General features: G+C 36.8%; 3 protein-coding genes across 4 annotated transcripts in view; all 3 read right to left on the reverse strand.

Moving 5' to 3' along the window:
- LOC111472543 (phospholipase A(1) LCAT3) overlaps positions 1-9,492 on the reverse strand; it is a 17,278-nt gene extending 7,786 nt beyond the window's left edge. Inside the window, exons 1-2 of the mRNA XM_023118145.1 lie at positions 9,110-9,492; positions 548-639 (exon numbers count right to left, since the gene is read on the reverse strand). Coding sequence (XP_022973913.1) covers positions 548-639; positions 9,110-9,350 — 333 coding nt within the window. The 5' untranslated portion in view covers positions 9,351-9,492. The remainder of the gene's footprint in view (positions 1-547; positions 640-9,109) is intronic.
- The window catches only part of LOC111472545 (exopolygalacturonase-like), a 373,620-nt gene that overhangs the window by 250,593 nt on the left and 107,199 nt on the right, over positions 1-15,828 (reverse strand). The gene's annotated exons all lie outside the window — the stretch shown is intronic.
- LOC111472549 (18S rRNA (guanine-N(7))-methyltransferase RID2) lies at positions 10,239-13,893 on the reverse strand. Its single transcript, XM_023118151.1, has 10 exons — positions 13,768-13,893; positions 13,304-13,422; positions 12,979-13,054; positions 12,370-12,453; positions 12,203-12,258; positions 11,949-12,005; positions 11,497-11,546; positions 11,175-11,327; positions 10,727-10,862; positions 10,239-10,612 (listed from the first exon to the last, which is right to left on the reverse strand). The coding sequence occupies exons 2-10, from the start codon at positions 13,400-13,402 to the stop codon at positions 10,457-10,459; spliced, it is 867 nt and encodes a 288-aa protein (XP_022973919.1). The 5' UTR covers positions 13,403-13,422; positions 13,768-13,893; the 3' UTR covers positions 10,239-10,456.

A 15,828-nucleotide genomic window follows, 5' to 3' on the forward strand; every position in this document is an offset into this window, starting at 1 on the left:
CAAAAAAAAAAAAAAAAAAAAAAAAAAAAAAAAAAAACTACGTGACGTTATTTCCAAATTGGTGTCCTTTGTACAAGAAAGACAACGTATCACAAAACCACTCATTTATACAGTATACATACACTTATAAGTTTCTAGATAAAGATCCTCAATATCTTTAGATAGCACCTCACTTTTCCTAGGGAGGCAAAAGAGTTATTGGAATCGGCCTTTAACATCCCCCCTCAAGAATGCAAAGGCTCTATTATGGACAAAACTAATTAGGGCTTTCTTTTGGCATCTATGGAAAGAAAGAGTACTCACGGAGAAGACACATACTTATACTAGGCTCTTTGAAAATGTTGTTTACCTAACCATTTATCGGTGGAACTCGTTCAACACTTTTGCTTCCTAAAGCAATACCCTCATTGTAAATTGGGAAGGTTTTTTTTGTAAGCATCATGATAACACACCCTTTTGGTGTTCCAAATATCAATAAAATTGTCTCCTATAAAAAAAAATGATGAAAAAGTTATAAAAACTTCGATGTAATTTCATGTGATCTTACCGCAGATGGATCTAAAATATCAATTGCATATAGGCCATCATCATCATTAGGGACCAAAATTTCTATGTTATCATCCACGCATTCCGTATAGCCTGAAAAAACAAAAATCCTCCAATGTTCATTTAGGAAATTCATATAAAACTTTGCAAACTTAAGAACAAAAAGTGGAAAAAGTTATCTACTTCCAATAGTTTATAAGGACATAATTGCAGGTATATATGAAATTAAAAGATCCCAAAAGTGTGGTACTAACCTAACTATCGACATGTGAATATATCACTTTAAAGTCGTCTTTGTCCCATGCGCTTGGAAAATCCATCCTGATTGAAATTGGAAGATTTTCCTTTTTTTCAATGAAGTGCACAACTACAAAAAAAAAAAAAAAAAAAAAAAAAAAAAAAAAAAAAAAAAAAAANTGATGTAAAAAAAATGGCCAAAACTGGAGGTAAATTTACTAGTATTAACAATTCCCAATTGCAGGAAAAAAAATGGTGTTAACCCTCCCATATACTGCCCCAACCAAGAAAAGTGCGTACTCTTCAAAACTTAAAACTTCTAGAGCTTAGCCAAATAAAAGAGATATCCATCCATAAGAGGACCAGATGAGGAAAAAATATATATTCTTCGAAATAGAAGACACTTTTCATTGATATCATCAAAAGATCTATAATAGTATGCATTCCCTATTCCTCCAATGAAGAATTAGGAAAACCCTCTATGGTTTGAATTTAACAAGGGGTGAGTAATTATAAAAAAAACTAGAAATGAACACCAAGAAAAGTGTCATGGTCATGCTTGTCCATGACGTGTTATATGTGACCGCATGTCTATGTCACGCCAAACTCTTTTATTTGCTTTCATGTTATATTACTTTCTTATTACATTTTTGTTGTAGGACCATTCGATGAAATCGTGTCTACTCCTACCGAACATGAATCACCTCAAAATGTTCTAAGGGGGACCAAGTAGGCATAAAACCTCATCTAATCAAGTATGGTAATCGCTCTTGCCTACATGTTTTCTATGCAATTGACTTTCACAATGTTTATTTTCAAATTGTTTTCAACGATTTTTCTACCTCATGTTTTCTAAACATTTTCTCTCAAAATGTAGCTCGAGACTAAACCATATGTCCGGATTGTCCATGAATTACGATTTTTACATAGCTGACTTGTTTGTTGGATTAGAACAAGTGCTGCACAATCATTGTCCCATTGCCGAAAAGCATGCAATGGTGATAAGTGGTATCAGAGCTGCGTTAGCTCCTAGTCCCGTTAAAGACCGAAACAATGTCGGCAACAAAATAGGTGGCTAAGTCGCAAGTAGAGCAACTCACTGAGATTGAACATGAAATGTTATTTTTCAAAGAAGTTCCCGACACAGTCTGCTTCCTGAAAGAACGAGCGGCAGAACTAAATGAAAAATTCAGTGGAATCGATGTTGTGAGCACTTGTTTGGTTGGGTTGCCAATCAAGGAATTGATATTTAGGGTGGACTCCCTAGAAGAAAGAGCTACACGGCCGAGTAGCGTAGAACGCGGAGGTAGCTTTGAGATCTTTGTCACACACATAGAGGAATGTGTCAAAGAGCTAGATAGTTCACAAAAGATAATGCTGAAGCTTTTCAATGAGTTGAGTGAAGATTTCAAGGCAACAATAGACGCCCCATCAAGGCAAAGACGGTCGAAATGAATACACGAGTAAACTTGACCATGCAGGCCATAAAGAATCAAACCTTAGGTCAAGCTCAGGTTGGGCTTAACAAGCTAAACATCCCGGAACCCAAGGCTTTCAAAGGGAACCAAGATACAATACTTCAAAGCCACGGGAACCTATTCGGAAGAACTTAAAGTCACCGTGGCCACAATGCACCAAACCGATGATGCAAAACTATGGTGGCGTTCAAAAGTGAACGATATCCAAAATGGATCATGTGCCATTAACTCAGGGGAAGATCTCAAGAAGGAGTTGAGGACTCAGTTCTTCCCCGAGAACGTAAAATTCATTGCAAGGCAGAAGTTGCAGGAACTAAGGTACACTAAAGGAATTAGAGACTATGTCAAACAACTCTCCATGTTGATGTTGAATATCAATGACATGTCAGAGAAGGACAAGGTATTCTACTTTGTCAAAGTCAAAGGATTTCAACCATGGGTAAGAACAAAATTAACGAATAGAAAGTACAAGATCTTGCCGCTGCATTTGCCGCCGTGGAAATACTCATGATTTTAGTGGTGAAACGAATTTTCAAAAGAAATAAACTTCATCCCAGAACGCCTAGGGATCACCTTATAAGCCCATAGGTTAGAGGAATGAGGGCACCAGTAGACCGATTGGAGGGGATGATAGACCAAGTGGGGGAACAGATAGACCACCTCAGAACCTAAATGTTGGCCCCTCTCGAGAACCCTACCCCAAAGGAACAATCAGACGATGCCCTTAAAAGTGTCTTCTATGCAAAGGCCACCCCAGACTTTTCTATTGTCCTTATGAGCAGCCCTTAGTGCACTTCAAGTCTCGGTACAAGGAGGGAATGACCCTGAAGCAGAACCAGCAACTGATAAAGAAGAATACCACGATACCCCCAAAATGGGAGTGCTAAAATTTTGGCCAGTCATACAAAAGAAAGTGAATCCAAAAGAAGTGGTCGAGAAAGGACTAATGTTTGTCGATATTATGATCAATTCTCAGTCGAGTAAGAACACCTTAGTAGATTCGGGTGCGACCCATAATTTTATCTTAGACCAAGAAGCCTGCAAGTTGAGAATAAAGATAGAGAAGTACTCTGAAAAAATAAAAGTTGTCAATTCAAATGCCCTACCTATTGTTGCAATCTCCCAAAGTGTCGTCTTAAAGTCAGGGACTTGGTCAAGAGAAATGGATCTAGTTGGAGTACATATGGACAACTTCGCCGAAGTACATGAGGATGGACTTCCTTCTAGAACACACAGTCGTCCTAATGCCACTAGCAAAGTGTATTTGGTTACTGGCTGCAATCCCACTATGATAACTGCAACTGTGAAGTAGCCTGCCAATCTAAGAATAATTTCAGCCTTACAGTTGAAGAAAAGGCTCACTCGGGAAGAGACCACGTTTATGGCCATACCAATGGTGGAAGAAGCTACCACCACCGAACTCATCCCAAGTGAGTTGGAGATATCCTACATAGTTATGTTGATATAATGTCGAATAGCTAACCAAAGGCATTACCCCCTCGACGGGGCATAGATGACGAAATCGACACCCTACCTGGGGTCAAACGCCCAGTGAAAAATGCATATCGGATGTCTCCACCAGAGCTAGCCAAATTTTTTTTTTTTTATAAGAGACAATTTCATTTATGAGTGAAATTTACAAGAGGGATGTATAATCCATGATGTTTACAAAAGACCTTCCCAATTTGCAATGAGGGAGGTATAACTATAGGAAGTAAAAATATTATACCGTTTACACCAAGATATAGCTTGGTAAACAACATTGTCGAAAAGTTTTGTATAGGTCTGTGTCGTTTCTGCCAATATTCTCTGATTTCTTTCTTTCCACATATTCCAAAAGTCATGATGAGGTTTTTCCATAATAGGGCTTTTGCGTTCTTGAAAGGGTGGTACGTTAAGGCCATATCCAAAAAATCTTTTACCTCCCTAGGAAATGTGAGATGCCATCCGAATATATTAAGAATCGTTGTCCAGAAATTTTGAGTGTATGTGCATTGCATAAACAAGTGACTTTGTGATTCGCTTGCTTTCTTACATAGTGGACACCAATTTGGAGAGAGAGAGTGATGTAAGGCATTCTTTTTTGAAGATTTTCACTTGTGCTGATGGCTTTATGCGCTATTTCCCAAAGGAAGAACTTCACCTTTTTAGGTTGATGTCCTTTCCATATTGTCTTTGCTAGCGTGGGATTTATTGCTTCTACTTTTTCCCCGATGTCCATCATCAAGGATTTTGTAGAAAAGACCCCGTCAGCACTGGGGAGCCAAGTTAGTGAGTCTTCTTTGTTTGACAATACCACAGGGGCAAGGTCAAGGCTTAATTCAGCCCACTCCATTGCTTCATTATCCTTTAGATTCCTACCAAGCTTCAAGTCCCAAAATTTGTTGACAACATTCCACGTTTCTTTAATCGTGGCTTTTGTGTTGTGAGAAGCCTGTACATATGTCCCGCAAAATTGAGGAAGCAGTTGGACGAGTTACTAGCTACAGGGTTCATCTGTCTCGCAAAAGCATCCTATGGAGCCCCTGTACTATTTTAGAAGAAGAAAGATGTACAGGGCCCTAAACAAAGTGATAGTACACAACAAGTACCCATTGCCAATTATATTTGATGTTCGATCAACTCCACAAGGCCAAATACGTCATGAAGCAGGACTTATGTTTGGGATATTACCAAGTGCGTATTGCTGAAAGGAATGAACTCAAGACAACTTGTATAACAAGATCATTTGTATTTCTGGTGATGCCCTATGGACTGACAAATGCCCCAACTACATTCTATACTTTGATGAATCGGGTTTTTCATGAATACCTAGACCAATTCGTCGTAATGTATCTTGACAATATCGTCATATATAGCGTCGAGCTAGAGGAGAACAAGATACACCTGTGCCTTGTCTTTAAAAAGCTGAGGTAGAATCAGTTATATGTGAAAAAGAGAAATGTTTTTTCGCCGAAAAGTGCATCAACTTCCTTGGGCACAACATCAAGTGCGAGAAAATAACCATTGATAGTGACAAGATGAAAGTTATCTAAGAGTGGAAAGTCCCCACTTCAGTGACCTACGTGCGATCTTTCTTAGGATTGCCAAACTATTATAGGCGGTTCTTCGAAGAGCCGCTCCATTAACAGAGCTATTGAAAAGACCACCCCTAGTCATGGTCAGATGAATGCCAAAGGCCATTCAAGGACTTGGAAACAACCATGATCAGGAATTTTGTGCTTCAAAATAGAAACAGACACATCCGACTTTGCCCTTGGGGTCGTCCTCATCTAGGAGGGTCACCCTATTGCCTATGAAAGTCGGAAGCTCAACAATGCAAAAAAGAGGTACATGGTATCGAAAAACAAAATGTTAGTTGTTGTTCATTGTCTCTGAATTTGGAGACAATACCTACTAGGATCCCACTTTATAGTAAAGACAGACAACAGTGTCATTTGTCACTTCTTTGACCAACCGAAGTTGACGTCAAAGTAAGCTTGATGGCAGAAATCATTGGCTGAATTCGACTTCAAATTTGAGCATAAAGTGGGAAAGAGCAACCAAGCTACCAACGCCCTGAGTTGGAAGGGCGAACAAGCGACCCTGAGCATGTTAGCCAATATTCATACTAGTAAGATCGACAAGTTAATGCGAGATATCATTAAAGAACACTTACATAAAGACCCTTCGGCTAAAGCGGTTGTAAATATAGCCAGAGCCGGGAAGACTAGACAATTTTGGGTTGAAAGGGATCTTCGAAAGGAAAGGAAACCATTTAGTCCCAAGAGCAGGCGAGCTAAGAACAAAACTTATCCACGAATATCACGACACCTTATGGGTCAGTCATCCAGGATGGTAACATACACATACCTTAATGAAAAAAAAGGGTACTTCTGGCCAAATATGAAAGACGATAAAATGTAGTACAAGACATGATGTCTCATTTGCCATCATGACAAAGTTGAAAAGGCCAAGGTCTCAAGACTCCTCGAACCCTTGCCAATGCCGACAAGACCTTGGAAAAGTGTGCCGCTAGATTTCATCACACACCTCCCAAACGTTGGCAAACATGAAGCCATCTTGGTCATCATCAACTAATTCTCGAAGTATGCCACATTCGTACCCACACCCAAGATATGCTTGGCTAAATTGACTGCCAACTATTCTTCATACATATTGTAAAGTTGACGGTCGATTTATCGAGACATTCGACACGGAGTTTTTCACATTCTTGAGGACAACTTTGAACGTCTCCTTGAGCTACCACCCCCCAGACTAATAGACAAATCGAGTGATTCAACCGTTTACTGGAAGAATATTTGCAACACTTTGTTGACGCTCGTCAGAAAAGTTGGGTGCAACTACTAAATGTGGCCCAATTTTGCTTTAATTGCCAAACTAGTTGATCAACTGGGATAAGCCCCTTTGTAGTTGTGCGTAGAAGGCAACCATCCTTGCTCCATATTATTGACCACCTATATGCGAGAAAGAATCCTCAAGCCCAAAGCTTCACAAGAGAATGGAAGCAGACAACATATATAGATATAGCTCGAGCTTACTTGGAAAAAGTACACATGAAGAAGTGGGTGGACAAAAAGACTCGCCCCCACCCCCCCAATTCCGAGTAGAAGACCAAGTCCTCAGCACAAATCCATTTTTGCAACATAAAGGGCCAACGACTTGTCAAATAATACAAAGGTTCAGTTGAAGTTCTCGAGAAAATCGGGGCTACGTCTTATAGGGTGGCATTACCCACATGGATGAAAATTCACCTAATCTAAAACCTTACCACCCCGATCCAAACAACGACAGTCGCAATTTCATCGCTAGACCCAAAATAGACCTAAAGCATAAAGATGACAAAAAAGTTGAAACGATCCTAGCTGACAGGGTTAGGAAAGTTGAAAGACCTGTACGGAGAGTTTGGGAATTCCTCATCAAATGGAAGAAACTCACTACAAAGGAAACAAGTTGGGAACGCGTTGAAGACCTGGACTCTACCACAATCCATATTGTAAAATTTGAACATAGTCGATTGACGGGGATGTCAACCAATTAGGTTGAGGAGATGTCACAGTCATGCTTGTCTAAGGCGTATTGCATGTGGCTGCATGCCCATGTCATGTCAAACCTTTTTATTTGCTTTCATGTTATATTACTTTCTTATTGCATTTTCTGTTGTATGACCATAAAGAGTGCAATTGTGATACATAGCACATATTTAGTAAGATTAGAACCATCGACCCAACAACACTCATTCCATTAAAGACTTCATTGTTGCTTTTTCCAACCATATACCCCAAATGAGAGTAATTGCATTCGGCCCTAAGACTTTTGCCTTCCCTCCAAAATTATATATTCACCTACCTACTGATCCATATTGTCTCTTACCAACTTATCATAAATCCAAATGCAGACCAATTCTAACATTAATGATGCCTTACATTTCCTGTTATGTGCACGATGGAAGAATAAACGAGCTTAGTCTTCTTTAGCCTCTTTAGAGAACTAATCCAATTTGGGTTTAAGGAAAATCTTGGGACATCTTGATTGAATCTCTTGACTATGTTAATCCTTTTGTGATAGAGGGTCGAGGTCCAAGTAAAAACTTATGTTTTCCTAATTCTTCCTTTTCCAAAAATGATTATAACTAATCAAGTCAGGATGTAGATTCCAAATTTGATCATCTCTGTAGCTGTTTGGTTCCTATTTTGTTGTTCATTTAATATATTATCAACTCTTAAATCAAACCATGTAATAGAGATTACAACTAACCAAGTCAGGCCACCTTCCTGCAGCCCTTCCCATAAAAAGCCCCTCATCAGATTCAAGAGCCCTTTATCCACAAAGGCAAAAAAAAAAAAAAACTAAAAATGGACGAGGATTTGAGGTGGGTGCCAATCAATGCCGACTAGATAGTTGATAACCTGGCTTCATATGTTGATGATAGCAATCGTTTACGATGTTCTCCTTCAGTGCTGAAAAGAAAGTCTCTCCGTTTAGCTTCAATGTCCTCCTTCAGCCTAAAGTTCATCCCTCCCTTTTGAACATCTGATCTCCGTCCTAAAGCTTGGAGGTTGGAATCCACCATGGTTTTAGTTTTCGTTTGAGGGATTTGGAAGGAAAAGAAGATTTTTGGCATGCAAGATAAAAAGAGTAAAGTGGGGTTGGCTCTCGTTTACGTGCCTAGTTGGATCCTCTTGGTAATTGTTTTTGCATCAACCCTCGTAGTTTCATATTGGTCTTCGTACTTTCAACTTCTTTTCATTTGGATATTGTTGCAAGTCTAAATTATCTCGTGACTTTTCGTACATGTACCTTTTATAATACAAAAGGCTAATTAAATCTCGTGTAAGGTAATAATACATAATTTACTAGTTCTTTAATGAGATATTCTCTCTTAACATAGGGTTATGAATTACACAAATATGTTTTAAATCAAGGTCATTCTTTCTTCAACAAGTACTACTACCGACAACATTTGTCCAATTTTTATATTTTGGATTGTTTTAATCTTTTCTTTTTTCTTCTTTTATCTCATACAATTTTATCATTCTTCAGACAACCAAAAGCTTGTTCCCTTTTTTATGCACAATTGTTTTATGAAAAATATCATATTAATCTAAAAAAAAAACACACAATTTGATTAAAAGCAGCTTTAAGAAAAGGAGTGGGGAACATAATGTAACAGGAAGAGGAAAAGGTGGTCTGAAATTTGCCCCACCCTAAAAGGAACCTTAAAACACGTGCAGATGGAATAAAATAAACCCACCTAAGTTCCACCACTGCCGAATCAACCAAAAACGCTGAAATATAAAAGGTAACAAACAAACATAGAGAGACAATTGGAAAGAATGAGTAAGGACCTGTGTCGGGATTGTAGATGGAAATGAGGTTCTCACGGAACACCAGGTCAGACAAGAAGATTCGTACCCAGACGCGGGTCTGTAAGCCGAACAATTTCTTGTTCTTGGCGTGAATGATGGAGCCGCCAATGCCGGAGACGAGCAGAACCGGGTCGCGATCGGGTTCGGGTTCGGATTCGGGCATCCGGGATCCGAAACATGGAAGAAAGAATCCTCCTCCTCCTCCTCCTCCTCCAACCATGGGTGTTCCAGAAGTGAGGTGAGCTCTGAGATGAAGACGGGTGCAAGAAAGAGGTAGAAAATGGAAGAAGTCTAGAAGGAGGTCGCGGTGGTTTTTATTTTTTCCTTCATTGGGAGATCGGATAAGATAGGGACTGGGGGTTGATTGGTAGGTAGGAACGTATTTTCATCATTATATTAGTTTCATTGTCGCGTCCATCAATGTACCACGTGTGTCACGTGAACTTTAATTTGTATTTTGACGCCAAATATACTTTTTTTTAGGTCCACAAAATTTATTTTGATGGTAGTACGCTTCAATTTTGTATTTATAATATTAAGATTATTTGAGCAATAGTCGATCGTTCAGAAGTTGGCAATTACTTGCTAGCAATGGGGAGCGATGGTTAGCTGACTGGCAATTACTTGCTAGCAATGGAGAGTGATGGTTAGTTGACGATGACAATTATCTGCAATTGCCATTATTGGTCATCCAGAAATGAAGGTAGTGTGAGGATATTTTTGTCATTTTCATGTAACTTTAAAATTTGAAAATAGTTCTTAATTATAGTACTCAAAAACACACTTTCATATATCTTAAAATTTTGGAAAGTGTTCATAATTTAATCATTTGGACCTTTACTTAATTTAAGAATAAGTTAGTCGTTAACTATTTTTCTTGATTGGAGTGATCGCAGGCTAATATTGGACAAACAAGTTTAGTTATTGTTGGCACATGAAATTCTATTGTATGAATTAAAATGTATCTGAACAAAAATAATTATTATATACTTATTAAGAAGGTTAGTTATGCACATATTAATTAAATAAATAAATGGGTGTGAATAATGTGTATCTATGTCATTGCTATACTCAATTATAAAGTAGATCAAATAAACGCACTTAATTCCTCATAAACCAAATACATTTTGCTGCAAAACTAATACATGGTAGATCCTAAAACTCTCATTCTGCCTTCAATGCATTCACCATATACACAATATATATGGTAAAAAATGTGAAAATTCAATCAAAGCTCAATAAAAAAAAAAAGAAAAAAAATAAATAATCTCCATATATAATATTTTAAACAATTTCTCACAAGAACAAAAATGGTGAATGTAATATTCAAAAACGGGCCTTGCGTTTACGAGCCGTGTATTTGGAATCAGGCGGCACAGCATTCCCTTTTCTTCTCATCTGTTCCTTCTTCTTCAGTACCCACTCTCTTCCTTTGCCTCTCTTTGTGATTTTCTGCCTTTTCCTCGGTGCTGCCATACGAACCTACCATCCCAAGAATGAATTTATAAGAACAAATGCCTTCAAAGATTTAACTATTATGGCAATAACCCTGATTCAGCAAAGAAAGTGCAAATAGGCAGCAGCATGAAAGCATACGGTTTGGTTTTCTTCATCTTCGCCACTGTCATCATCGGAACAGCTCTCGTAATCTCCATCTTTTCCCTTCGGAACGGTCGAACTAATGGATGGCGGACCGCAAGTAAGCACCAGGTACTCTTTTCTACTCCTTGCACTGTGTATTCATATCATGCTTCAGAGTTAGCGATCCATCCAGATTCCCATAAGATTACTGATAAACTAACGAATATATATAGCAATAATCAACTCAATCAAGCAAATGCAACATCATCTGAGATTCCACTTTGTTTGATTTGCTTTTTGCTTCATTTATCAATGTTTTTGCTTTGAGAATAAAAATAGCATAAACAGCATTCATGCAATTTCATTATGGGCCATAAAATCAAAGGAAGAAAACTTGAGATCAGCAAAAGGAAATGTAGAAAAGATTTGAATGTTTATTTTTTAAAAAAAATGTAGCATATACCTGTGTGGGTAATCAACGACTACACCACCAGCAAATCCTGAGCGCATAGCAAAACCTAGAATCAACTCACGTTGATGCACGTTTTCAGGATAAACTTGCAACACTGCTCGTGCACCCCTTGCTAAGCATTTGTATAGTGATTCAAAGAACGCCCTAGAATGATTTGAGCAGAAAAAAATAATAATTTAACAAGATAAGAAATATAAAGAAAGAACAAGATCAGTAAATGCGTGTTTCATTTGTGAATCAAATTCATCAGTCGGTATTTCAAGCAGGCATGCAGGTTATTCTTAAAAGATGGGTAGAAATTTGTAAGACATACTTCAATCTTAGTCGCGGATTATGAGAGGACTTGTCAGCGTTGCATAACCACTGAAAAATTATACCAAATAAAATAAATAAATAAAAGGTAGAAGATCAATTAGTAAGTTAAGTCAGGGACAACCTCTGCAGAAGCCTCAAGACTGCTCGAGAAGCAATTCTTAGAAAAAAACTTTTAACAGTATAACGAAGTGAGACATGCTCGTTAAATAATCAAATTACTTTAATAAATACCTAGTTAATAATTTAAGAACTGCACTTATAACCCCCAATGCTAAAAAATTGGTCAAGCAAAAATGAAAGTAAGAACCAGAAAGAATGAGGCAAGATCTTGCTAACATTACAATTTAAAACATTTGGATAAAGTTTAAACTTAAACCCACAACAAAAGTAGGATGAAAATGATCTCTCAATTCATCTCAATACCCACAAAACAAAAGCAAAGTAGTAAACCTGAACGGCAGAGATGCTAATAGCCCCATCAATAACTCCCGGACGTATTCCTAAGCCCTGCATCAGAACGAAAGAACATGTGATGCAGGAATCTTATTAAAATAAAATAAAAGGAGATTTTGAATGCCACTAGAGAAGAGCTATATTCTTTTAACTAAATTTGTCCACTAATAATAAACTAGGATGTCTTCTAAACAGAAAAAAGGAGAGAACACATGAAAACTAGTTAGATTACATTCCCACAAATGAAGTACCTGACCCATGTCACCAAGTAAAAGGTCACCATCAGTCTCCCGCTCCAATGCAACATCTGAATTATTTTAAAAAAGAGCATTCTTAAGAAGGCAAAAGAAGGAAGTTCCTAGAAGTAACCAATATATTTGTGACCATATATTCAGATTAATGCCAATCATTCACGTACTAAGCATTGATTGAGAGATATCCAAACCAATCCATTGGTGTCCATACTCAGTCAATGTTTCCCCACTAAGACCTGATCCACAGCCTGAAGTAATCGAAGAACATATGTGTTCAGAATAATCTTTTCAAAGGCATACAAGAACTCAAACCTATGAACAAATATGGAGGCATGAAATCTGAAAGCAAACTGAAAAGCATGGTATTGTCCAATTATCTTTAATCAAGCATGACAACACATTGTAGTCTATCGCCACATCAAGTTGACTTGAATGCATCATTCACATTGAAGTCCACAAGACACTAAAAAGATGTGTATAAACAAGGAAATAAAAATAGAAGATTTATGCTCAAATTCATCGTCTAGAACACATGAGAAAAACGAAATATTAATTATCCATTGGTTAAACAAATCAAAGTCATCCATCCTCTTTTAACTAAAGTTTCATACAGAAATACAAAAACAGCAAGAAAGTGAAATAGTTTGTCGCACTATTCATGCCCATCTCATTATCCACGATTTACTATTTCAGAAACCCATAAGAGATAGGCACTTGAAGCTTTCGATTTCAACTTTTGAAGACTAATCGTATGCATGAAGAAAGACAATTACCAATATCAAGAAGCAACCTCGGCACTCCATCATCAGGCAAAGCAAGAAGCTCCAATGCTCTATCTGTGATTTTTGCCTTCATCATACACCAAAAAACAAATAAACAAACTCATATAGCATGGAGAAAACACTTCTATTTTTCTAGAAGACCCAGCACCCTACTTCTGAAAGTCAAAAACAAAGTAGTCTCAATTAAATTTACCAATTACAAACACTTTTCAATATCTAGACTTTTCTTTTAAAGCTAGATACATGTTACCGCCAGTTCCTAAGATCAAAATTGAGACTAGAAAGGACATTATTTAAAGATCATTGGTAGGCTTACCTGAATTTCAATGATACGAGAGGATGAAGTATATTTCCGAGCCTCAGCATCGTTGTAGAATATTTCTGGAGGAGCTTGCAGTTCTGGTCTTGACGTCATATCCAAGCAGGGAAGAGAGCCTACGCAATAGGGAAAGAATTCCAAATCCTTACAAACCCTAAAATCTACACTAAAAACTAACTCCGTTTCATCTTCCCCCGGACAGACCAAGATATTTCAACAGAGAATCAAAGATATACAGATGAGCTCAATTGACAAATGTATACAATAAATCAAAGCTAAACGCAGCTGCAGTTCAAGAAGTCCCAATTTGCCGCAATCGTTGCTATTTTGCTAGTTATTAAAAAAAATCGTGTTGCTAGCTATTAAAAAAATCGTGTGTCGAAACAACTCTAACGGTAGAAGAATACCAGTACCAACGAAAAACAGTGCGAATGTGGGGAAGAGAAACAGCTGTGTATTACCGGTGGATGACGGCGCCGCGCACGGAGGTAGAATACAGTACCAACGAAAAACAGTGCGAATGTGGGAAGAGAAACTGGCTGTGCTGAGGAGTAAGAAGAACAAGAAAGGGTTTAGGGTTTCCAATTTATTGTATTTTCTCTCTAATTTGTATCTTTTAAATAAATTGAGTAAATTCATTCTCTTTAAAATTTTATTTTACAAGTTCGATTGTTTATAAATTTACTAATTTTAACGGTTACTATCGTTTTAATTTTAATTTAGAAATTCAATTTTAAATACTCTGTTAATTAAATAGTTTTTTATTGTCTAGAATTGTAAAAATAATTATAAATAAATAAATATCATTTAAAAGGTTTTTAAAAAAAAATCGTTCTTTTCTCTCTTTTTCTTCCTTAAAATGGTAGTTTAAAAGACGTTAGAATTAAAATTACTTTATATTTATATTTTTAAGAAGTAAAATTACTTTAAAAAAATCAATTTTGAAATTTATATTTTTATAATTTTTTTTATTTATTTATAATTAGAATAAACTTTTTTTAGAAACAATAATCAACATATTTATAAAATAATTAAATACAAAAAATTAGAATTGGTACAATATTAATTAAATTTTAAAAATAATATATAAATATTAAATACAAAAAATTAGAATGGGTACAATGTTAATTAAATTTTAAAAATAATAAAACAATAATTAAATTTTAACCAAACAAAAGTTTATGAATTATATTAAGAATAAATTTAGAAAAAAGATTTAAATACTCTAAAAAAAACTTTGATAAATTTTAGGAATCACCGTATAAATATCGCCTCATTATCCCAATAAATCTCAACCAATAGAAAGTAGTAGTATCCAACCAAGCATATTGAATGAATGGTGTAGACAAAATAAAATGCCTGTGGTCTCGTGAAAGTTGTTACTTTGTGTCTTACTAAATCTTTTATATCAAGCTTTTGTAGCAACTATGTGTAGACGATATCTAAAGGACTATGGAAACAATGTCTTAGCTTGAATGTTGTCTTAGTAATTCAATAATGAACCGACTTTGAGCCCAGACAAATCTAAAGTAAGGAATAATGCCAATCCAAGACGTTCGGAGCTCACAGGCATGAGACATGAGATTTCTAAACATGCTTGAACGTGTGAGTAAGCATGCATCTCATTTCATGAATGAACAATGATCTTTAGCCTATTTGAATCTTGAACTGACTAGTTCTCATAAATCTATTGTTGGTTATGACTCATTATAAGACTTATTAGAGATTTAAAGGAATCAAAAGCTAGGAAAGCTAGAGGGCTTGAGCCCTTCAAACATGTCTAAACACGTAAGTAATCGTTTGGATATTTCTTGAGCAAATACTTGTAGGAATCAACTAGAACTTCGACAAAATGACTGTGAGCAGGTTATATGACCATTGTAAGTAACAAATGATTGACTTAAGCTCAGAAAAAATGAAAAAATCGAACGGCTTAGCTTGTAAGCAAATGCACTAAAATGACTATGCATGATGATGATTTATTGCCGGTAAGGTAGGAGGTTGGAAAACTTGATTTGCCCTAATGTATGACTGCATTGATGCTATGTGACCTAGAGTTTTATGTATCACTTGTTATCTTTCCTTGGTCCTTGAACCACAAAAAGGATATTTTGTGATGCATTGGATTCACTAGTACGATGGAGGGACGGTTAGGGTGCAACCTTTAATTGTGAACTTACCTCGACTGTAAGAGCCTATTTTGTGATGCATTGGATTCACTAGTACGATGGAGGGATGGTTAGGGTGCAACCTTTAATTGTGAACTTACCTCGACTGTAAGGCTCTGCTTAGTACATAGTAATGCGACAATCTACTTAGAAATCGTTGCTCGATAGAGGGTACTACTGAGAGAGCTCTGGTTGTGCATAATAGAGAGTTTGCCTAAAATGACCTAGGAATAGGGAGCTTGTTAGGTGTCATTAGGGGATCTTCGACTAGCACTCAATAGTAGACTTGTATGGAGTTATAGAGAGATTGAGAGGTTACCTATAAAGAGCGCTGACTTCTCCATACCTGATAAA

The sequence above is a fragment of the Cucurbita maxima genome, unplaced genomic scaffold, assembly GCF_002738345.1.
Source record: "Cucurbita maxima cultivar Rimu unplaced genomic scaffold, Cmax_1.0 Cma_Scf00078, whole genome shotgun sequence".
NCBI lineage: Eukaryota > Viridiplantae > Streptophyta > Magnoliopsida > Cucurbitales > Cucurbitaceae > Cucurbita > Cucurbita maxima.

Coding starts and splice junctions, on each gene's coding strand:
- LOC111472549 (XM_023118151.1), bottom strand. CDS start 13,402: ATGACGTCAAGACCAGAACTGCAAGCTCCTCCAGAAATATTCTACAAC. Junction 12,006..12,202: donor TACTTGGTGACATGGGTCAG/GTACTTCATTTG, acceptor GTTCTGATGCAG/GGCTTAGGAATACGTCCGGG. Junction 11,547..11,948: donor TTAGCATCTCTGCCGTTCAG/GTTTACTACTTT, acceptor ATAATTTTTCAG/TGGTTATGCAACGCTGACAA.